At 48.2% G+C, this 22,849-nt stretch overlaps 1 protein-coding gene across 2 annotated transcripts in view; it reads right to left on the bottom strand.

Moving 5' to 3' along the window:
- Positions 1 to 769: 769 nt before the first annotated feature.
- The window catches only part of LOC149335946 (uncharacterized), a 164,961-nt gene continuing 142,881 nt past the window's right edge, over positions 770 to 22,849 (bottom strand). For both annotated transcript variants that reach the window (XM_089552495.1, XM_089552493.1), the window contains exons 4-7: positions 9,092 to 9,380; positions 7,400 to 8,044; positions 5,915 to 6,727; positions 770 to 5,213 (exon numbers count right to left, since the gene is read on the bottom strand). In XM_089552495.1, coding sequence (XP_089408621.1) covers positions 4,770 to 5,213; positions 5,915 to 6,727; positions 7,400 to 8,044; positions 9,092 to 9,304 — 2,115 coding nt within the window. In that variant the 5' untranslated portion in view covers positions 9,305 to 9,380 and the 3' untranslated portion in view covers positions 770 to 4,769. The remainder of the gene's footprint in view (positions 5,214 to 5,914; positions 6,728 to 7,399; positions 8,045 to 9,091; positions 9,381 to 22,849) is intronic.

The raw sequence follows: 22,849 nt of genomic DNA, 5'->3' as shown, positions 1-22,849 counted from the left end.
AAAATGCAACGCTTCTGAAGATATACAGCTTGTTATGCGGAACCGGCACAGATTCTAAGAGTATGACAGCACGTTGTGTCAACGAGAGAGATTTGTAAAGTGTTGCTGTTATCGGCCCAGACTACCATGCAACAAAAACTGCTTGAATGAGGAAGAGTTTTTCTTGTTCCCTCGACATATTGCCTGAACACAGCATATCGAGCCTTTCTCAGAGATTTCACGCTGCTGTGCATGATCCCCCCTGTCTTGCTGTCTTGTGACAGAAAGTTCAGTTGGGGCTGTTACAAATTGTCCTCCTTTAGATCTTTAGCACAGTCTCCGAGTTCCTCCTTTAGTTCTTTAGCACAGACTCCCAGTTGGAACCTAAGTTAAAAATTTATTCCAACACGCTGTACAACCACCGGGAAGTTATCAGAAAACATGACTGACGCAGTTCAGCGAAAGTTCACCACGTGTCATGTGTCCCTTACCGAAACGGCAACGTCCAATAAATCCCAGTCGCGCTATCGGCAAAAATTGAAATGCTGGAAACATAACCTGAAAGTCGAATGCGTTTTATCAGTTACTGCTCGAGTTCATGACGTGTCATCGAGGGTTAACATCTCTTTAGGGAAAAACGCGAATCGCGTCATGCGATTAGGTCGAAACAATGTGGAGAGGTGGTCACACTCGGATCGTAACAACTCCTCGCGTTTCAACTTACGCCAGTAGTGTACCCATCGGTCTGTGTAGAAGAACCAGTATAGTGACAACAGACACAGCACGTAGGTCCAGTGTAAGAAACAACCGTCGACATACTTTTTAATTAAAGCTTCAAAAAACAACAAGTCAGCGTTCGACTAGCATTGGGCTCCTCCGTATTGCAGCGCGCCGCGACTTCCCCCCCTTCCATGTCAGATCGCGCAACCATGGCTTCTACAATGCGCCCTCTACAGCCGTTTTACGTCACAGAGTTGTAGATGCGAGAGATTATACACATGCACACAGTGAACACTGAGAGAGAGAGCATTAAAAGCACACAGAGAGTAAGTATAAGCGTTGCAATGCGCACTTGAACCTGAAGATGTAAAGAACGAACATTTGTTACGCACCTTTATATCGCGTAAAATAGCTTAATGTCGAGTCTCAGTTAAACTGCCTTTTATATTTGTTCACAGCTGACTGCTTTTCGTCACAAGAGGACACTACACCATCTGCTGTCAAGTACATGTCCTATACATACAAAGTACGTAGGCCTCAGATAGTACGCCACTATTTAAAACGGCAAAGAGCTTAACATGTCCGATAGCTCACATTGGTTTTCAACATGTTCGAACGCGATCCTATCTGTCAATATTTTCCCCCTGTACATTCCGCAAACGGTTGTCGACTGCGATTTTGGTATGACACTCTATACTCGTGATGGCCGCTCTTTACGATAACTACTACTACTATCTATCGAACTGAAATCATGGATCAGTTTGCGAGTATGTAGGGGAGAACTTATTCACCGATCTGTCGCGAAAGCTTCACGGGCGTCGTCAATGTCTGGATCTCAATCAACAAGCGAATAGCGAATGGGCAGTAACTAGACGTAGTGCAAATTCGCGAGCTTCCTTTCATACGCACATACGAAGGCATGCGTTTAGTACAGAACATGAAAGTGAAATCGGTGCAGTTAACTGTCCCTGACTTTCATCAACACTTAGCCACCAGATCAATGCCCAGAATTCAGGAGTGCGCCAATACAAGCACTCAGAGTTTACTTTTTTGCAAGTTTGTTTGTTTTTGCTCTAGAACATTCTGTGCGCATTTGCAACACTTTCGGCTCGACATCATAAACGGCGCTTCAAATGCTGCAGCGGCAAACGTTACGGGAACCATTAGCGTCAACGCTTTGAGATTAAAACTCACACACAACCGGTCAACAATGTGCCCACAGTCCAACAGCAATCAGGCTGTGTGTGTTAACAATACGTTAAACTGGAGCCAACAAGTGAACAGCATACAAGTCTCAATCAATATACACACGCACACACAAAGACACACAAAATACGCGGCATGCTTAATTAGTATACGCAGCCGTTTCGCGTTAAGCCTTCGAGGTAGTATACACAGCGCTTCGGAATAGCTGCACGGGCTCCGGAGCAAGTGCACGCACAGAGCACAAAATCCTCGGTCTGCCGGAGCACGTTAACGTCACAAGTAGCTCGAATCCACAAGTATGCTGGCGGCCTCTATTGGCCGGAACTATAACCACATGTCCTTTGCGGTGATAGCATTTTACTGTATAAAATTTTATTTACGCTTTCATCAACGCTTCTAGGCGCCGGTGCCTTAAATTTATGTGGTATCATCTTTTCATGTGTCCACGATGATTTGATGCCCTGTCGAGAATTGATGCACAGATGAGGAGTTCCGCTCGTGTAAGTTCTTGCTCCGCTGCTCGGGCTCACATTTTTATACGGCCCCTCTGACCGCACAGAACCGTTCAGACTTTTCTCCCAGAGCACGTATTAGAAGCATCCGAGACATGCAAACACTGTAACCGTCCCTGCCGGTGCAGTGTCGACCGCCATCGTTCGTGTTCTATAGACGACGATGATGTCTTCGATGATCCCAAAATGCTTTGCTCAGCTCTGATGCACACAGCGCGTAGTAGTCGTGGTGACGTCGTTTGAAGAAAAAAAAAGAGGCTTTGTTAAGAAACGCAATGTCGCACGAGAATCGTAGCGTTAAGCAGAGCTAAGCTACTTGGTCCACGCTTTTGACGCAAGCGACCGCAGCGAATTCGTCGCGAAGCTTCGTACAAAGCGAACTAGACTCTGTTCCCGCCTCTAGTTAGATATAGATGGGCTTCGGCTTTGACGGATACCGAAAGGAATTTGTCGAGTTTTAGGAGAGGAACAGGTGTTTGAAACGGAACGCTTCTGTATATCTAGTTTCCCTCGGTATTCTGTAAATCTGTGACCCACGTAGAACCACAGCTTTTCGAATGCGTTTCCTTTTATGACGGTGTCGGTGCTCCGAAAAGCTTGAGTTATCGGAGAGGCCAAAATTAGTCACTGGAGGCGAATATTGTGAAACGAGTCGCTAAACTGCAAATCTGTCAATCAGGTCCTGGCAGCACTGAGGAGCCCGCGCTTACAGAAGCAATAGAAAATCGCTCACGGTTTACTCGCAGTAGCAGTGACTAATATGTATTTACTGCCATCGCCATAATGTACATAAGCCTATATTTGCGCCACGCAAAGGAAAAAAGAACGATTAAAGTAGAGGGCTTTCATTTCAACGAGATATTGTTACATAGACAGCGATGAAGAAGCTAAGTTGACCCTTCGCTTGAAGGCATATGCTTGCCTTCGACGCGCGTTTACTTTACAGAGGCGCTGTTAGCCGTTAATCTACATGCTTGAAGCTATACTACCACGTAACAACTGTAAACGCGCCTAAATTAACTCGATGGACATCTTAAGCGAGATTGACAGTCGTAAGATGCCTCCGCCGATGAGTGACGGCATTCGATTTCAAGCTGGCGTCAGTTGTGTAAGACACGATAAAAAACGAACGAAAAGCTTTAAAAATAAGGTCGAAAACGTTTTCCTGCGCCTTGCTTCGTCGCTGATGTTGTCGTCATTGCCTATGGCGAACCAGAAGAGTGCATGACGTCTCCAGCGTATGGGTGCCCGAAGGTCTTAGTGAGCGCTGTGATGGAACTTGGCGCCTGCTATGACACCGTTCTTCCCTGCTACTTTCAGGACGTTGCTATGATAGAGCTTTGGCCTCCTTTCCCAGTTCAAATTAATCTGGTCGTTGCAAGGTGACGAGTCTGTCGGCTTCAGACTATCCTTACAACAGAGTTAACGGAAGCTGTTTTACACAAATAACAATTCCCGTGCATATGCTTCGCCTCAGTTTACAGTTGGTCTTTATCGAACAGCAATGCTTAGTGCCATTTGGCACTAGCCTGAGTGCATATTTCTGCGCTGCTTAGATATATAGAAATTTCTTATACTTCTTCACGTCTATGCAGTGGCGCCAGTCGCTGTCACCGGCGGTGATCGTAAACCGTCATTAGTCATGGTCTCTCAAGACCTAACATCAGAAGTCAAAGCAGTAAAATCACCGGCGCTGCGCATCCAGAAAGCAGCTCTGGAAATGCGTCTAGTTCGCCGCGGCGATAACGACGTTTAAGCGCTGACGTCAAATCTCAAGGTGACAGCGATGTCAAGGACTAAGCTAACGTCTACCATGGCGTCAGCATGAAAGATCGTCCATTGCTTGCTAGACAGCATCACCACCGGGTGTTGCATGTGGTGTAGCTATATTGAACCAACCACATCGGCAAGACCAGATCCCTCCAGCTGTCTGAAATACCAACTGAATAATGCCTTAATAAACAAGAAGCACAGCACTACACCAAAACCGCACGCCAGAACACACGAAGAAGGACAGCTAGGTCAGGTCTTAGTTGGCTCCAGCGGTGGACTCGATATCCTGGACAAGTTAGTACGCACTCTCCGTTTAAGCAGTGCACTGTATTACGAGCAACCAAAACTAAGGGCGTATGTGAGCCCTTCGTTAAAGCTTGCCTCCGATGAGCTCGTCCAGTGCTGTTCTGCCGAACAAGTAGGCCATATCTAATAAAATGCAAATTGAATCGCAAGCCTTTGTGGTGACACTGACTGCGCATTCCCAAGGCCTGAACATCGCTATCACCTTTCGAGAGAACGCCGCTGCTTCAGGGCAATTCTTTAAACAGGAACCCCAAGAGTGCCGCAAGTGCAGTGCTAGTGCACAGGGGTCGCCGTCACTGTGGGCTTGATCCTGAGCCAGGGGAACTTGGCACCCTTGGGAATGGACTTTGTGCGGCGGATGTCGCTCTCCGAGGCGGCTCGCTTCGGGCGGCTCGAGGACGCCTTGGACTTGTGGCTCTTGGAGGCACCGCTGCGTGAGCTCTTGTCCTTGTGCAGGACGGACTGGCTCCGGGAGACGCGCAGCGAGTCCTCGGACGGCGTCGTGTGGTGGCTCACAGCGGGAATGTAGAGGACCACGGTGTCCCGCTGGTAGGCGGGCTCGCTCGTCACCGAGCCGGCCACCGAACCGGCAGCCGATCCCGAAACTAGACCCGGAGGAGGACCTGTGGGGCTCGTGTGGCTACGGGTGCCGCGTGGAGAGGACGACTTGGAGACGCGGCCGTTGGATGAAGAAGCGGCAGCTCTCGCCTGCCTTGCCTGCGAGACAATGCACAAGCCGTTAAGATAAGATGCTGAATATTAGGGTGTAACCTTCTGATGACCACCAATAATATCCATTGTGTCCGTTGCCCGGGAATCTAACCTTTTTTCCGCTTCATCTTGACGTAGAGCTTAATCCAACATTTCTTATCGTGCGGGACGTTACCTACATATTTCAGCTAAAACACGCAAGCGTTCACATAAAATGACGAAAAACGTCTCAAATTCAAAAACTAGCGCGCAGTTATTCACTGTTTTCTGTTTCTGAGTACCATTTTATGCACTGTATCTTTGATGCGCTGCGTTCTCTACCACCAATATATCGATCCTGGAAATGTTCTTTTGCCCGCCGATGCGACAAGTAACTGGATCCACCATCAGCTGCTAACCAACACTTATTCATTCATGTCAGCGAAGAAATAGATGATGCGACAAGCGTGTCTTTCATATAAATGACACTGCTGAGTAGGCTCCTGGTTTATACAGCTTAGAATCCACAGAATAAATCCTGTATGAATAGCTGTTTAGCTGTGTTCTCGTGGACATTCCGGTATCCACAATACTCGTACCTCCAACTGAACTAACTACACCCAGCGACACCGTCATGCGTTCTCTGCCGGCGTCAAGGTGCGGTTCTCGTAAATTACTGACTCTAGCAGTCACCACTGTTTGCTGTTCATTGCTGTAAATTTACTCGCCTGATAGGCAGCAGCCAGGCCACCTCGAACTGAGGTTTGGTCCGAGCTGACGGAGCGTGGTCCGCGCGACGGCGACCGCCGGCGGTGGGTCCTTGACAGGCTGCCAGTCTCGAGCAAGGCGGGCGACGCGTCTGGGGAGCTCGACGTCTTCTTCTTGGACGACCGGTCCCCTCCCAGCGTAGCGGTGTACGTGAAGACATAGCCGCTGCTTGGCACCGTCACGTCCGCGTCGGCCATGCCTCGACGGTAGTCCTTGTCGATGTCCCGGACCCATACTCCGGACGTGGACGTGGTTGGCGACCCCGTACGGGACCTCTCGTTGTCCGAGACCCTGGCCGGCACGTTCTCGTAGCTCAGTTCACGCTTCTTGGAATCGTAGGTCTTGAGCACGCTACCGGGCCTGCTTCCATCGTGGCCCAGGGCCCCCGGCTCGCTGGTGATGCTCGAAGTGTCCGAGTCGCGCCTCTTGCTGCTGTCTTCGTGTTCCCAGCGGCCCAAGTTGAAGCCGAAGCTGCGGCTAGACGACTTCACTCTTCGAATGCTGCCGTACTCTGGCTCAGGCGTCGTGGACACATCGCCCCGTCTCAGTGTAGGCGATGAGGACGAGGCTCTGCTTCTGTCGTAGTACTCGTAGTCGCGTTCGACGTAGCGCGGGCTGGAGGTGATGGGGTAGTCCACCACTACTTCGGGATGGTGGACGTAAATCTCGGGCGTCTTAAAGGTCGTTGTTTTCTTGCTCTTGTCCACCTGACTGTACAGATGCGAGACATCGCCACTGGTCGCGAAGAACTCTTCCAAGTCGAAGGGCTTGACCTGCGTGGCACAATTCAGAGAACTGAATGACCCTCGAGATACTGAAAAGAGCGTCTTTACGGAACCATTCTGATTTTTTTTTTCTCACAGAAACCGCGCAAACAGCCGAAAAACACATGCGTGATAAGCACTGTAGATTTCTGGTATTCTTTTCTATTTTGAAGAACAGAACACCAATCATTTTATATCATAAATTTCACTTGATGATTCATTTTTTTTCTTTCCTCTATCGCATCTAAATTGTTCTGAAAACGCCAGAGCATATGGATATATTCTAAATAGATGAACGAAGCAACGATAGCAATGGTAGCGGCCTGCTGAGTGGGCTTAAAGGAACGTTGTTTCTATGGGACAAACATCTCATTTACAACGTTTACAAAGTGCGCCTCACTACGCGTACTCAAACTCACGAATGTGAGCTTATATAAGGCTATTAAAGCGTGCGCACGAATTCAAGAAAAAGTAAAAGAAAAGTGGTATGACATATTTTAATGCATTGATGCACAACCCTCTGGGATTCAAAAATTTTCTGTGCTCACTCCCAAGCGCAACAGTGGTGCACCGGCACATGAGTGCACAATCAGACCAACGCAGTCTGCTTACTTTTTGTGCCGAATGTACGAGAATCTTGCAAAAACCGACCCCAGCTCTGCGTGCTCCCACAGCACTAACCTGTGTCGCCTTGTCCACCATGATAGGCATCTCTTCTTCCTCCTCCTCGACAGGTTCATTTTCCTTGTTCTCGTTGTTGTTGACCTCTTCAAAGTCTTCTTCCCTCACCAGAGTGCCCGTGCCCGCGGTCTGGGCCGGCTTCTTCGAAGCGGACGACCTTTTCCGGGTCAAGGGCTTCAGGATGACCTTGACGCCATCGACGAGTCGGTTGCTGCGCTTGGGCGCCGGGCTCCTCTGGAGTTCGATCGGGGTTCCCGGTCTCGTGTACTCCTCCACGGAGTAGCTCCGCACCACGGACGGCGGAGGAGGTGGCAACGGTGGCGGGGGCGAGGATTCCCTCGAACTGCTTGCCGGCTGGTCGTGTCGCAGCGTGGCCTCGCGGTCGAACTTCTGGACGATCTTGCGCACGTGGTTGCGCTTAACCACCGGGGAGTCGGGTCTCCGTCGTGGTGACCGCGACGACGCTGAGGACGCAGTTCTGCCCACGGACGTTGTTCGTGCGTGGTGCCCGGACGAGTCCGACACGGTGATCTCGTGCGGAATGGTTTGCTCTTCGGGTATGCGGCCGCCCACGCCGGTCTTGTCGTGATGGTGTCGGTTCTTGTAAACCTTGAACCAGAACTTTTTCTCGGGGGAAGTGGGTGCCTGTTTTAGTGGAAGAGGTGCAGGGTGAATAATGCGTTATAACGATTGTGCAGTTCTGAACTGGCAGCAAACAGACCGGCTCCCATAATGCCAATGTTGTTCCACTTGAGGAAATTTTCATCTTTTGCAGGGAATTTCAGGAGTAAAATTTGTTGAAAAGGGAACTTTCACGGGTCTTCGCGGAATGTTAAGAACCCAGATTCTCGTGATTTTTTTCAATATCTTGTACTTTCCAAACAGCTGCAGGAAAAGGGAGCCCGAAATATGAATTTTTGGGTCTCCTTAATTGCATTTTTCGTTACAGCATAGCACATCACTGCATAATTCCTCCAGGTGGAGATTCATGACGCAAACTTCAAGCTTGACAAAGCAGCGTAGCACATAGCCTACAAGCTGTCTCAATCAACAGTATGCAAAATCTTTAGTTCTCTGCACACACACACACACACCTTAAAAACGTCGGCCAGTTAACGAAAACAATTTCACATCTCTGCACTTCACAACACATCTCTTGAATATTCGATGCAGATAAAAAATTCCTTAAAGCACTTGTTCCGTTACCAAGCACTTCGCAAGGTCTAAATTTTGGCGGTGGGCTGAAGCTACCATCATAATGCCTAAAGCGCGTCTAGCTCTTAACCATATCTGAAATGTTCTTCATGACAGAAATACTGCACGGCCATGATGTGGACGCAAGTGTATTATTTGTTGTGACAGTATGCGACGGTGTCACAGTGGCCGCACATTTCGCATACATAGAACACGGCGAAAGGCCGCATGTGTGACTAATCCACTTATCGCCACCTTCTCTGACTTACACTGCTAAAGCTGCGTGCTGTACAAGAAAATGGCGCCTGTGATGCCACGACTAGCCATTGTTGTTCTAGACAGCTGCCTCAAGTCACGTCGGAACCGTAAGAAAGCTGAACGTTCTAAACTGCAAGCAGGGCCTATGCAGTGCGTTAGAAGACAGTAAGAGGTTAGCAGTCCTAGGCACGTCGCAAAGAAGCAACCAAGAACCAGGAAAGTAAGGCAGACTATGCTAACCTGAGCGGTGGCAGGGTCCAGGACTTCCCCATTGCCTGCGTGGGAGACCGAGTTGGAGCTGCCCTCGTGTCTGCGGGGAAACTTCTTGACGCGGACGGCCCGGCTGAAGCTGACCTTCTTTCCGGCCGAGCCCCGGGACTCAGCGCTGCGTCCGGAGGCGTCCGAGTTGTCCGACCGGGTCGAGTCGGCCCTGTGGACGGCGGCGCTCGGCATGCTGCTGCTGCCGCTGACTCCGCCGCCGCTGGGCCGAGTGCCCTGCCGGCTGGGACTGCGCTGGCGATCCACGGTCCTGCAGGGAGAACGAAAAATTAGGGGGCAATTTGACAACCTAAAGTGGCGGAGACGAAAGCCTTTACGCGCCGATTTGACTGCCAAGGCGTCAAGCAAATGCGCAGTAGAGAGCGGCGCGGGCGCCGCCAACCACGTGGCAATGTCTAGAAAACGTCTAGTAACGTCTTGGAATAACTAATGACAAATTACTAATTAATGACAAATTACTAATTAATCGTTACGACATACTATGCAGCAATGAATTCAATGACTTTTGGTTGCGGCGTATTACAACACTGATGATTTCATCAGGATCATTTGATAGCTATAGTGCGACAGTTTTCGCGGACGGACGAACGGACAGCGATAAGCCATTAAAGGCTATCGCCTAAAAAATGGTCATCATCATCATCAGCCTGACTACACCCACTGCAGGGCAAAGGCCTCTCCCATGTCTCTCCGATTAACCCTGTCCTTTGTCAGTTGCCGCCACTGTATCCCCGCAAACTTCTTAATCTCATCCGCCCACCTAACTTTCTGCCGTCCCCTGCTGCGTTTGCTTTCTCTTGGAATCCACCCGCTTAAAAATGGTACCCGCTCGCAAAGGTCTCGAACATGGTCTTGAGCTCGCCCTTACGGCTGTTGAGGATACCAAACAAGGTACTAAGCCTGTGTGCAGACAGCGGGGAACGAAAGTCCTTCATAGGCGAAATCTAACTGCAGTGGAGCTATTGGGAGGACCAGGACTCCTTGACAGACATCAAAGCCCCATAAAGCTGACTTCGTGTCAAACGAAGAGACACCTACGCCATTGTAAAATAAGCTGTTCGTCCGTAGCAGTAAGAGGATTTGGATTTGCTGTACGCCCAACGCGCGTCATGCGACCTTCGGCAGAAAAAGAGAAGAATGGGTCTCAGTGAGCTGGGGTACGCCTCGGATAGAAAACACGTGGAATTGAAGGGATCAAGTTCAACGAAGCTGTTTCTAGGGCTATTTGGTTGCTCGTATTGACGAAAAAAATTTTAAGGGCAATAAAAGATGGAGACGCGAGAGGGACAGGACACAACGCTAACTTGCAACTGAATTTTATTGACGACACGGAGCCATGCGCATAGGCAAGCGAGCAGCAAAAAATACAGAAAAACAAAGGAAAGGCGCACTCAAGGCATGCACGAGCCATTTTAATCCAGGAATGGCATTTCCTTATCCGACAGATTCACTGATAGTGTACTGCGCACTCGGTTCATTTCCTGTGAATCAGACGCGATTCTATTATCTCACGCTTGTCTACTCATAGTTTCAACTGTGTTCTTAGTTAGCGCCATGCCCTGTCCTTCTCATTCCCCGTCTTTTATTTTGTGCTTAAAAAATTTTTACTCAGTACTGGACAGCACTGGATTGAATTTTATCGCTTGAGGTTCTGTGTAGAGTACACACAAGGCTCGGTCCACGAGAGCTGTTGCATTTCTTCTCCGTGGAACTGGGGTCCCTTTAAGCGAGGACCGGCACTATGAGCTCGTCTTCAACTCAGGGGGAGACGGTAGCTACTCTGCTACAGAACAAGACGCTTTGGATCAATTCCGCTCAGGAATCAGGAGGAAGATCAGCTTCTTCGTACTGGTAGCAGCATAAACAAGGTTGCGTGAGATGAGATAGGTTTAAATAGAAAACTATTCTTCCGACTTAACACCTGCTCCTGTCTAATGCTCTCCATCTACCCCTTGCTACCTTTATCCAGATGCACATGCTCGGCAACACGATCAAAGAAGCCATCTGATGACAGCACGTCTCTTTAGAAGGTGCTGGGGAGAAACTTTTGGCCTCCTGTTGGTCGAGAATTCGTAGCACAGAAAGTAGGCAGCTGCAAAACACACCTAACAATTCCCGCACAACCTGTCGTGGTTATTTGCGCTTCCCACTGACACAAGAAAGGGTTTTAACGTGCCGTCACACGGGCATGGTGCAAACGTATCTGGTATGCGGGGTTTAACGTCCCAGAGTTGCACGTGGAGATATATGAGGGACGAAATAGTGGGGGTCACGGATTACTTTTCACCAACTGGGGTTCTTTAAGGTGCACCGACATCGTAAAACACATGAACGTTTCTGCATTTCCTTTCTTATTGGAATGAGGCTGCCTCGACGGGGATTCGATCCCGAGACTTTCGAGGTCGACAGCGCCACTGGGTCGCTGCTGCTGGTGCCTTACGGGTGCTTAGACACGGGCGACAACTGCGTGAACTCAAGCACCTCTAACACCATGTTTCTGCGCGCGAAAACTCACTTGGCTTCATATCTGCCCACCCGCTATCGTTCTTAGGTCATACGCCACGTATAATCCGTGTTTACTTACACAATTAGCAATGCCCCCATCCAGAGTGTGAGTCAATACAAATACCTTGGTCTTATTTTCACACCCAGTATGTCATGGTCCAAACATATAGATTGCATAACCTCAAAGGCACTTAAAAAGTTAGGATACCTCCGTCGCACAATAAAAGCTGCTCCTAGAGATACGAAACTACTGATGTTTAAATCGCTAATCCGTCCACTACTTGAATACGCCTCCCCTGTATGGAACCCGCACAAACAACGCGAAATTAACCAAATCGAGGCAGTGCAGAAGAAAGCCGTTCGCTTCATATGTCACAGGTTTGGTAGAGATTTTTCGCCTTCCACAGCACTTTCATCACTGGGCCTGCAACCACTCTCATCTCGACGAAGGACTGAGTCTTTAAAATTTTTGTATTGCATTATTAACTCTTTCTGCCGGACCTCTGCAAATGATTACCTAATCCCTGCTATACCACCTAAAACTCGAAGTCACCACAGCCTAAACATCACGACTTATTTTGCCCGCACGGACACTTTTAAATACAGTTTTTTTCCGCGTGTAATCGAATGTTGGAATTGTTTACCCGGTTCTACTCGCTCTCTTCCTTTAGAGTTGTTTTTAGCGGCTATTGAATAGTTTTTTCGTTTTTCTTATTTTCACTCATACTGTTTCGGATGTTTGCCATTATTGTGCTCCATGTTTTCCTACACTGTTGTTCACACCCACCCCTGCAATAGCCCAATAGGGCTGCAGTATAAATAAATAAATAAATAAATAAATAAATAAATAAATAAATAAATAAATAAATAAATAAATAAATAAATAAATAAATAAATAAATAAATAAATAATGAGGAACAATGCCATGTTGTCTGGCACGCATCGTTTCACTACATCGGTAGACTTTGTTTCCAGATTTGGATGTGCGTACAATCTTTCAGGGAAAAATAGGGTATGTTTTAGAACTAGCTGATAATTACACTGCTAGTAAGGCACCAACATGTAAGGTAATTGCAGTAGATGGAAGACAGAAGTCGACGTTTCCAGAGGCTTTTTGCGTAGCAGTCGCAAACACAATCATAAATAATCATAACATTGTAGAACCACGTAAAAATCGGGCAGTGTTTGAGCATATCAACATGTATACTGTCCAAATGCTTAAAAAAGGCGCCACGCAACATCAAAATGGAACTGAAAGCATAATTTGAAACACAATGAAAGCTGATCAAATTTTCTAGCTCAAATGAACCAGAGTAATGTAACTGGAAATATTACATTCCCAGTATCATAGCTGGACAAAATTATCATTGCTCTACACGTCTTCCTTCCACGCTTTCTCTCTACTATGAGGTGTGGTTTACGTTTTTTACACAGCCTCCCGGTGCTCTTAAGAACGATTTGCCATACACTAAGCTCTAGTTCGCGAGTTATAAAAAGGTGATATTAAACGCCTATCCACCAAGAGCCGCCTCTCCTTGAATTATCCACATACAACCCTAAAATCTTTTTCGCTCTTAGCAATGCAAAAGGTCTTTTGGAATTTTGCATCCTTAATTTCGCATTTCACGTGGGGACATTGTGGGCCAGTGGCTAAAACATTCGGCGCCAGAGCCCAAGAGCGCGGATTGAATCGTGACTTCGGCGACCGCATTTCGATGGAGGCGAGATGCAAAAACCGTAGATGTGTTCTGCGATATCAGCATGTCCACCGTCATAAAAATGGTCTATAGACTTTCTACAGACTTCTTATAGTCTCTATCGCCTTCCTATAGAATTTCCTTTTGTCTTTTCATAGTCTATAGACTTTCTATAGAAAAAAGTCTGCTAAAGAGTGCATGGCCACAGATCTATAGATTGTCTATAGCCTGTTTATGGGATTTGCATTGCCTATAGACCACTCTAAAGAAAGTCTATAGACTTCATAGACAGAACACTATGGACAGTCTCTAGAATGTCTAAAGAAATTCCAAGTAAGGGCTTTAAGAACCCCATGAATTCTAACTTGATCCGGAGCCCTCCACTTCGGCGTGCCTCATAGCCTACGTATACTGCTGCGAATTGTTAGGCCTCGCTTCGCATATCATGCATTTCGATGGAGGTGAAATTATAGAGGCTCGTGAAGTGCGCGATGTCAGTGCACGTTAAAGAACCCCAGGTGGTCGAAATTTCCGCAGCCCTCCACTACGGCGTCTTTCACAGCCTACGTATACTGCTGCGAATTGCTAGACCTCACTGTGCATATCATGCATTTCGATGGAGGTGAAATTATAAAGGCCCATGTAGTACGCGATGTCAGTGAACGTTAAAGAACCCCAGATGATCGAAATTTCCGGAGCCCTTCACTACGGCGTCCCTCATAGCTGGAGTCACCTTAAACACCCAAAAAAAAAAAAAACGAAAAAGAAAACGTACTGTATCATGCCTATTCTGATTTATTCCAAATGAGCACGGAACTAACGCCGAACCTCAAATCACAGCTCGTGTGACCCAGGGTTCGTACCAATCATTCTTTCGCATGCATCGTATTCTATGCCGGCAAACACGCTATTGCCTCTCCGCACCCTTTTCCAGGCTCGCAGGGCGCCCAATTTCGACTTCAAAATTCCGCAAGTTGCTCGTGCCAGTTTCCGGTCTATGCACGCGCGACGCCATATGCAAATTTCTGCGAGCTGTGGCGCGTTTCAGACAGCGCGCCAGCGTCCTCTTTGTGCAGCGAGTGTGCCATGCGTGCGCACATTTCTTCGCGTAACAAAGAACAAGGGCTAGAATGGATACAGCGCGAGGTGGACGGGCAGGGTCCCCTGGTGGTTACAACGTCGCCACAGGAGGCTATGGTCCCTTTATATTTGCGCCTCCCTCACTGTCAAATGGAAGCAAGCATGCGTGCAAAGGGGCTTGCCCTTTTCCAACAAAAAAAAAAAGCATTCATGGTGGGCTTCTTTGTTGCTAGATGGCGCCTTCTGCAGCGATACGAAGTACAGTCGAATCTCCATAATTGAATCTCGACGGGGACCGAATTTATACGAATTATGCGGAGTTCGGGTTAAGGGGAACCTTTGTAATACAGTTGTTGACGAGACCAAAGTGTCATTTCGAGTAATGCGGAAGTTCGAATTAGAGGAGTTTATTTATTGAGAGAGCATAGCATAAAACACTTTACTTTTTTATCAAGAAAAAAATCTCATGGGCCCGCTACCTCCATGTGCGATATCATCTGATAGTGCTGCCACTCCCTGAGTATCACTGAGAAAGTCAGCCTCACATACAGGCATGTTAGTGAAAAAGAAATGGTTAAAAGCTGTAATATCTGCGTTTATTTTCACTGAAGTTTTTCTTCAGAGTATATTTTGAAATACGAGCTTCCCGTTCCATCCGCCAGATTCCGCACTTTGTTTATTTTTGTGTAAACTTCCAGCGAATCTTTTTTTTTTTTTTGCTGCCAAATATTTACTGAAAAATTAGTAAATATTTGTACAACATTCACACATTCTAAAACAATATCTGATTGGAATACATGCTTGAGGACCCACCTCTTCTTTTATACACATATATGTTATGAGTTAGGTGGGCGGATGAGATTAAGAAATTTGCGGGAATACGGTGGCCGCAACTGGCGAAGGACAGGGTTAATTGGAGACACATGGGAGAGGCCTTTGCCATGCAATGGGCGTAGCCAGGCTGATAATGATGATGATGATGATGTTATGAGTGCTCACATAGTTGGCTTTCAATAGAAAATGAATGTTCTTTACACATTGTAGCGCCTTCTTGTTGTCTATTGACATGGTGAACGCTGATACTTCATTTGTTAGCCAGCACAACATTCTTGTATGTGACTGTTCGTTGATGCTTTCGCCGTGGCAGCGTTCCCTCACCTGCCCAGAGCAATTCTGTTCCCAGTAGTTTGTAAACAATTACATAAAATGAATTCTCCACACAAATACATTCCGTTCTGTCCGCTAGATGTCGCCACATGCCACGCCTAATCTCCGTCCCGTTGGCGCGTCATGTCTACGTGCCTTGGCGAAGAATGCCCGCCGACGTTCACGTACGCGTCACTTGTGCGGGCGCAGCGATCCGAACGGCCCATTGCAACGAGGACACGTGTGGGAAGGCCCGGCGGCACACCAGCGCAGCGGGCGGGCGGGCGAGCCGTGCGACGCTGTCGACGCCAGTTCCCGGTAGCACAGAAGCGCGCCGCGAGCGTGTGTAGTACGTACTACGCCAGACTGATTCCCTTTTAAAGGCTCTGTGACCTTGCCGAACGCCTTTGTGGGACGCGCGCCAGCTACGTATATATATATATTGCGGCGTCCCGCTGGCCCTTCTTTTTACTATCTTTGCTTTTGCTTTCTTCCGCTTTTCATCGCTAGGTGTCGTGCGTCGGCGAGTAATCCGCCTCCTTAATTCCTTACTTGGCCGCCGCGCAAACGCCATAAAGATCTCGAAGCGATAGAAGGGGTTCATCGGTAGGCCGTATATTATTGACAAACCCGAGGACCTGGTGTGCCTATATTGCGGTTCTTAGTCACGCAAAAACGTGAATATCCAGCATTTCTTCGGTCGCCATATGTTAATTACTATGAGCTGCCCCCGGGCATACGTCCACGAGAACAGCCCTTTTTCCTCGATTTGTGTCGCTGTAGAAGCAAAAAAAAAAACAAAGAACAAGAATTTACTTGTAGTCAGAGCGCCCATTTGTTTCGCCGCTGCTTCCTCCGTGCGTTCGCCGATAATTAACGTGTTTTTCGTGGTTCCCGCTAAGCAGGATCGCCTAGGGTAGGTAACCATTAGAGGGCCTTGCATATACAGCAAGCATTGCAGCCAGCGGCGCAGGCTCGGAAAACCCTACGACTGCGGGCAATGCGTGAGAACACTGGCCTCGTAGAAGACTGGCTGGTCAGGTTACAACCGCACCGGGCCTCTTTTTAATAGCTGTTCTTAAGTCGTTGCGCCTTCTGGTGGCAGGAACGGGCGTAACGCGGCTAGTCACTGAATTTGCGAATAATTGTCGTTGGCTATCGTACACTGTGCTATCGTGACAGCCTAGCGTATGGCCGCTGCCGTGTGACAAGTCGTAGTAGAATAGAAAGTTGGACCAGTTTGGTTGCATTCATTACGGAGCAAACGGCACATAAGACGACGAAATAAAAAAAAAATGACAGGGGACTCGTCCGTTCCTGTTACTGTGTCCATAGTACTATGTGCCCACAGTATAGTGACTGTGTTAGCGGGTCTTTCCACAGTGCCGCCTAGTGATACCGAGAGCGAAGAAAAAAAAATACGTTTCATTGAGGACACTCCATTTCATAACCTGTAGCGTTCTGTCTATAGCTTCTGTAGCCCAGCGTGTCACTGACAGGTTGGGTGATGTGTTGCACCTAATCCAGCATTCATGAGCGTGCTGGATTTAATGCAGCAGCTCTCGATATGCTCTAGGCTTTCTGGCTTGACCTTCCAAGCTATTCCGAGAGCTACGCTCAAAGCTAAACAAAGAGTAAAATGGGACAAATTGCAGAGTTAATGCTCGCGACACTGTTGGGAGAGAGTGCTATGACTGGTGTCCCTTTGTGGCCAGTCTGTGGGGGAGTAACGTTCTTAGTCTGAGGAACTAAACGTTGTGACAACGCAGTTAGTCCCCAAAAAGTTTAACCCCTACAGCATTTTATTCCCCTCCTCGGTAAAAGTGTAGAGCCCAGGGGTTTTATATAAGGCGTTAGTTTCCCTGCAGTGCTTCGTTTCTTAATTTTTTCGTGTCTGACGCTCCGACGGGAAACCTGAGTATGTAAAAGCAAGGCCGCCTGTGCAGCGTTTCGCCTCGCAAACCTGCGGGTCGATTTCATCACGCCGTTTTGCAGCAGTACTATTCAAACATATCCAGTGTTTTGTGGCATGCCGCGCGACATCGATGCAGTGTTACGCTGCGCCACGCTCAGGTTGTGGATACTTTTCACGACACACGCCGCGATGTGCCTTTGAATAGACCCCAATATTTTCATCATTTTTTTTTCCTCATTTCCGTTTTGTGGCACAGAAATAAAAAAAAAAGAATTTTGGAATAAAGGCCGGGATACATGCCACGTTTTATTCGACGACATTCACGCGGCAGAAAACATCGCGCCGGCACGACGCCAGGCTGCAGATACATGGAGCGTTGAACCGGCGGCGCGCCGCCGCGTATCCCTCGACGCGAAAGCAAATGTGATCAACTAGTGGCAAACACCACTGTGCAAGGGGGTCTGTGAGAACCGCGACGCTGACCATTCTGTTAAAATCAGGAAAGTTTCACTTCGACACCACTGTACAAATTTTAGCACGCGCGCTTAAGTATCTATAAAGATTTGCGTGCTCGAATGCATGCCGTCGCGTACCTTTGGACGGCCGCTCAGCCGCGGACACCAGCGGCTGCGGTTTTCTTCAACACATTCGCTTCAGGGAGGGAGCGCAGGCATTCCGTTCCAAGATTCGGCCGTGTTCTCCAAAAAAAGCGACATTCCAAGTCTGATGAAGCGTTTATTTTCACAATAACATTTCCGTGCCAAAAACACTGCGTAGCTCGACGGCCATGGCGGCCATGTTGGCGGCGGCAGGCAGAGGACCGGAAGAGCGGGCTTGCTGCGCTGCTATTGGCTCGCTTCAGCCGCCGCTTCCGGTCTCACCGGACGCCGCGCGTCAAAATCTAGCCGGTCCAGATCGGCGGCGGAGGGCGTTTTTGTCGACGCCGGGCGTCAAATCTGCGCCGTCGGGCGAAAATCGTAAAAACGCTCCATGTATTCCGGCCTTAATGCATTGTCGAACCGCGATGGACCGGGCCGTTTAGTCAGGGCCGGGGTGTGAATGAAGTCGTCTAGTCTTTGTTTTTCTCGTGTCTTGGAGAATATACGAGTACTTATGCAGCTGCCTGGAAAACAGCTGCGTCTACGAAAGCAGACAGGAAGAGAGACAGAAGAAAAGAAAGGAAGATAGGGAGGTTAACCAAGAAGTGCCTGATTGGCTACCCTGCACGTGAGGAAGGCGATAGAGGGAGCGAGAGAGAAAAGAAAAGCTCAGTCCGCTGTATGGAACATTCCTGTATTCTCCTTTAGTCCGTCGCAACACAGGACGCCCACAGTGAGTCTGCATCTTGTCATTCGAGCCTGTGCCTCTTAAATATTTGAAGAGCGCCTTGATGGTTGTCCTAGCTAGCTCAGGAAAGTTGTGGCCAATGTCCCAGAATCGCGGCCTTTCCTAAGGGACTAGAATCCAAGCGACGGAGAACTCCCTCCATATGCACTCGATGAGTGCGTAGTGCTGCCTGCAGATACACTCGTTGGCTGTCGAAGCGGTCACTGAGTGGGAGCAGCTACAGTGCTCACAAGCTGAAGAGTCTGCCATTGTTGCTAGGTGAGAATTAACGTTCCTGAACGCCACTCCCAGCCACAGGCGACACAACGAGTTGCATCGCAGCGAGAAAGGCCGAGTGGCAGCTTGAATTCTAGAAACGGGCAAAGTTTATGGCGCCGCGACTCCATGAACCCAGAGTCATGCCGCGGGCAAGTCCACGAAGCAGCCTTGCTATGTCGGGAGTTTGCGAAGAATGTAAATTTGATACAAATGTGGTGAATTAGGGTGTAGAGGGTGGTGGCGCAAAACGTTTTTGAAAGCTGTGATCATGGGGGGAAATATTTCTCCGAAGCCATTTTATTATAAGTCTGCGTCACGATTTTCTGGCACTAAAATGGAGGCTGCAATATTATTTCCGCTACCCACCGGTGGGCTTAATTGTCAAAGCAGCCTGATCAAGAGGTGCGCACAGTTTACGGGCGCAATTAAGATAACGAGAACATAACACGGCACGAAAACTCCCAGACAGTTCTTTATCTCTCAGTTGGATTCCCTCTTGATCTCGTAGAGGGAAATTGGGTTAAAGATGATGATTGAAGGATTCTTGACGTCTTGAAGATTCGAATTGCTCAATCACATTGCAAGAGGACACTTTAGGAGAGGTTAACTTTTTATAACAATTAAAAGCACAAAGGAGGATACAAGCAAGGAGAAAACATATTTACACTTGACTGGCTCGCAGTTCTAGGTGACGAAACCAGCCCTCGGTCCTGCCGAAGCAGCGGGTTTTAAATTCCATGTCATCGCCCTCGGTGGGAGAATAACCAATCAAGTACTATGCAAACATCCACCCAATAACTTATTGGGGAAAGGAAAATACCACCAATCAGCAATTGGGGAAAGAATAACACAACCAATGAATGACTGGGGAAAGAAGGTAACTCATCGCGACACTGTACACATATGCACACTTTCCACCATCACGATTTTGGATAATTATGCTTTCCCGCTGCGAGCTTCGCGAACACTCGCTTTCCCAACGTCCGGTTGCCGCCAAGTTCGAGGAACGCCATTTCAACTCATCTGTTTCTCGTCGTCGCTCCTCATGCCTGCAGCTAGCGTGACAATATGTCAAAGCATGCCGCTGCAGACATGGTACAAAGAGCCACGCACTGTGGCGCGGGTCAGCCTCGCCGTACACACGTGCACACAGGATGCCGCCTAACGACTCCGTCCATGAGGGGAGTTTGACGTCTCCTGTAATCCCCCGCCATTCGGCGCCTCCCTTCTCCCGCTGGGTTCACTGACCCCTTTCTGTGCGGTTGTGCGGAGGGCCCAAGAAAAGCACATAATGGGCATTCCACTACGCGACCGGATGCGGTAAACAAACTACAGCACCGCGAACTTCACTCTCTCCATTAGAGCGAAGGAGTTACGGGAAGTACTGTAAAACCCCAACCTACACATCGCTGAGGGCCCACTTCCAGGCACTATAGACTTGCACTGGCACCTGCGTTCGCATAATCACAGAAGGGCTTTGCCATTGTCCTGAGGGTGGACACAGCGTTTCATCCATTCTCGTTGCTCAGAATGGGATCACATGGTTTTGAACTGTTGACGTCGTCGAGTTTCCTATGATACATATAACTAGTACTGCTAAGAGAACGATGACGACGACAGTGACGAAGCCAGTAAACGTCCCTAAGCTAAAATGCGAAAGAGCTTAAACTTCCATTAGAACCACATCTGATCTAAGCGTACGACTGCTATAGCACGCGCTTACTCTGTTCCTGTACTTTCGCGCTCACCGCCTTTACCGTCGTCGTACGCACTGCAAGTCCGAGCGGCCTTCGACAAATTCCGCACGCTAGTTCACTCGTGTCTCGTTCGGCGCATTCCTACATCAGATGAATTTCGATCTTCAATTATGTTCGTTTTTTTCAACCTCATAACGACGATGGGCGCGCCCACAAAAAGCCAGTGGAAATGCTTTGACAGAGATCGACGCATAATCGACATTGTCCGCACAGAAAGGACGACTGCGCCGTTCCAGGCTCAGCCAGCGTAGCACTGCTTAAGCGTAGCGTATGCCTTCGTAGTGATGTGTCGATAAGCTCCAGAGCCGACACATTTCTTCGGAAGCAAATCTTTTAGCCATTCGAGATGCACATGATATTGTGAAGAAAGTCTGAATGTATCTACGATGTTGGTGACCTTTACGGGCCGCTTCATCTGCTTTTTCGTTGGCCAGAATGCCACACTGTGCTGGTATCCATTGAAATGTTTCTTTACTCCATCGACCCACATCTCAGATCAAGACTCCCAGTCAGAATTCCTCGCCATCTGGAAACACTTTCCCACCGACTTCGCCTGAACGCAGCATTTACAAACGGCTTGAGATGCCGTTTCGGACAAGCGAACAGCCAGTTGTGTGACAACTGCGAGTCGATCGAAACTGTGGAGCATATCCTGCTTGAGTTTCCTGTGTATGCTGACAAGCGTGCGCACTATGAACATTGCATGGAGCAGCTCTCCCCAGTGCCTCTAAAAATGGACAGTGTTTTAGGTCCGTAAGCATGCCTTAAGCAACAAAGACATGCAATGAACTTTTTATTTGCATATCTAAATGACATTTGGCATCTTGACAAGCTCTATTTTCGGCTTGCATGTTACCGGCACTCATTCTTCATGCAGTGAACTTTGTTAGCCCATTTTCCGGACTATGCACTTCATCACTGCATACGTAACATCATTACTCGCCCATGCACAATATTCCCCTTTTAATGGTCGCATTTAATCTTCTCCCCTTTTCATTTTCTTTTATTTTACCTTTTCTGCAATGCTCTCCTTCCATCTTTGTCTCCCAAATTCCCTACCCCATGCAGGTAGCATACCAGTGATTTTTAAACCACGACTAAATTATCTGCTTTGCATTAAAGGGTATCTCTCTCTCTCTCCCTATGCCTGCGCATAAGTAACTTTCTCCCGGAAAAATGACGTCGCTATCATTGTCGTAATCAGTCGTAACTGAGAACTGCTGTGCTTGCCCTGTCAAATGACAGAATTTTTTTCTGCGCTGGCTAAGAGTATTATTATGCCATTAAAGGGGAGTGCTTAACTTCAGAACGGACAAAACAGACGAGTCAACACGAGACACCGAGCGCTAGCTATTAAGTGAGTTTATTTTCGAAGGGGCTCATATGTAGTTATACATGTGGACAGGACATTTGCCGCTATTTCTGAAAGCAATCACCGTCAGTTATTGGCCAAAAGCCTCTCTCACAACTATGGCAGATTTTTTTTTTTTTTTTACCAGGATATCTAGCTGCATTATCAAGGTCTCGCGGGATTGCTGCTTGTTGCTCTTCGCGGAGGTAGGAAGAGATTGGCATTTGAGCCTTGAGAATTAAGCTCCGCAGTGCCCAACTCTTAACCAGTGTTCCTTGCTGACCATGCATCTCCCGTCGTCATGGAATAAGTGAATGGTCTTTTAGTCTCCATGGGTGTAAGTCTCTTCCTTGCCGGCTCAGGTGAGGTAACCTCTCTCGAAACACCGTTAAAGGTGCCTACAGCCATTTCAAGGTTTGAAATCCAGAGCTTCGGTTTCAACTAAGTGCTAATGAAAGCACACAGGAAGAAATACGTTCATTTCCAATGACGCTTCTGTAGGGCGCTTCGAGTATCTCCGTCACCATGAACCTTCTTGTTACTGTGTACCTTCTTGTCAGTGCTGAACACCCTAGGAGCTTGAAGCTTGTAGGAGGTCCAGCGCACTTTGAGCCCTAGACCGCGTCATTGCACCGTAACGCATCTGTCTGTTGTAAATGGTGC

The sequence above is a fragment of the Amblyomma mixtum genome, chromosome 7, assembly GCF_055824585.1.
Source record: "Amblyomma mixtum isolate Tamu chromosome 7, ASM5582458v1, whole genome shotgun sequence".
Lineage (NCBI taxonomy): Eukaryota > Metazoa > Arthropoda > Arachnida > Ixodida > Ixodidae > Amblyomma > Amblyomma mixtum.
This window is presented reverse-complemented; position numbering and strand designations above follow the sequence as displayed.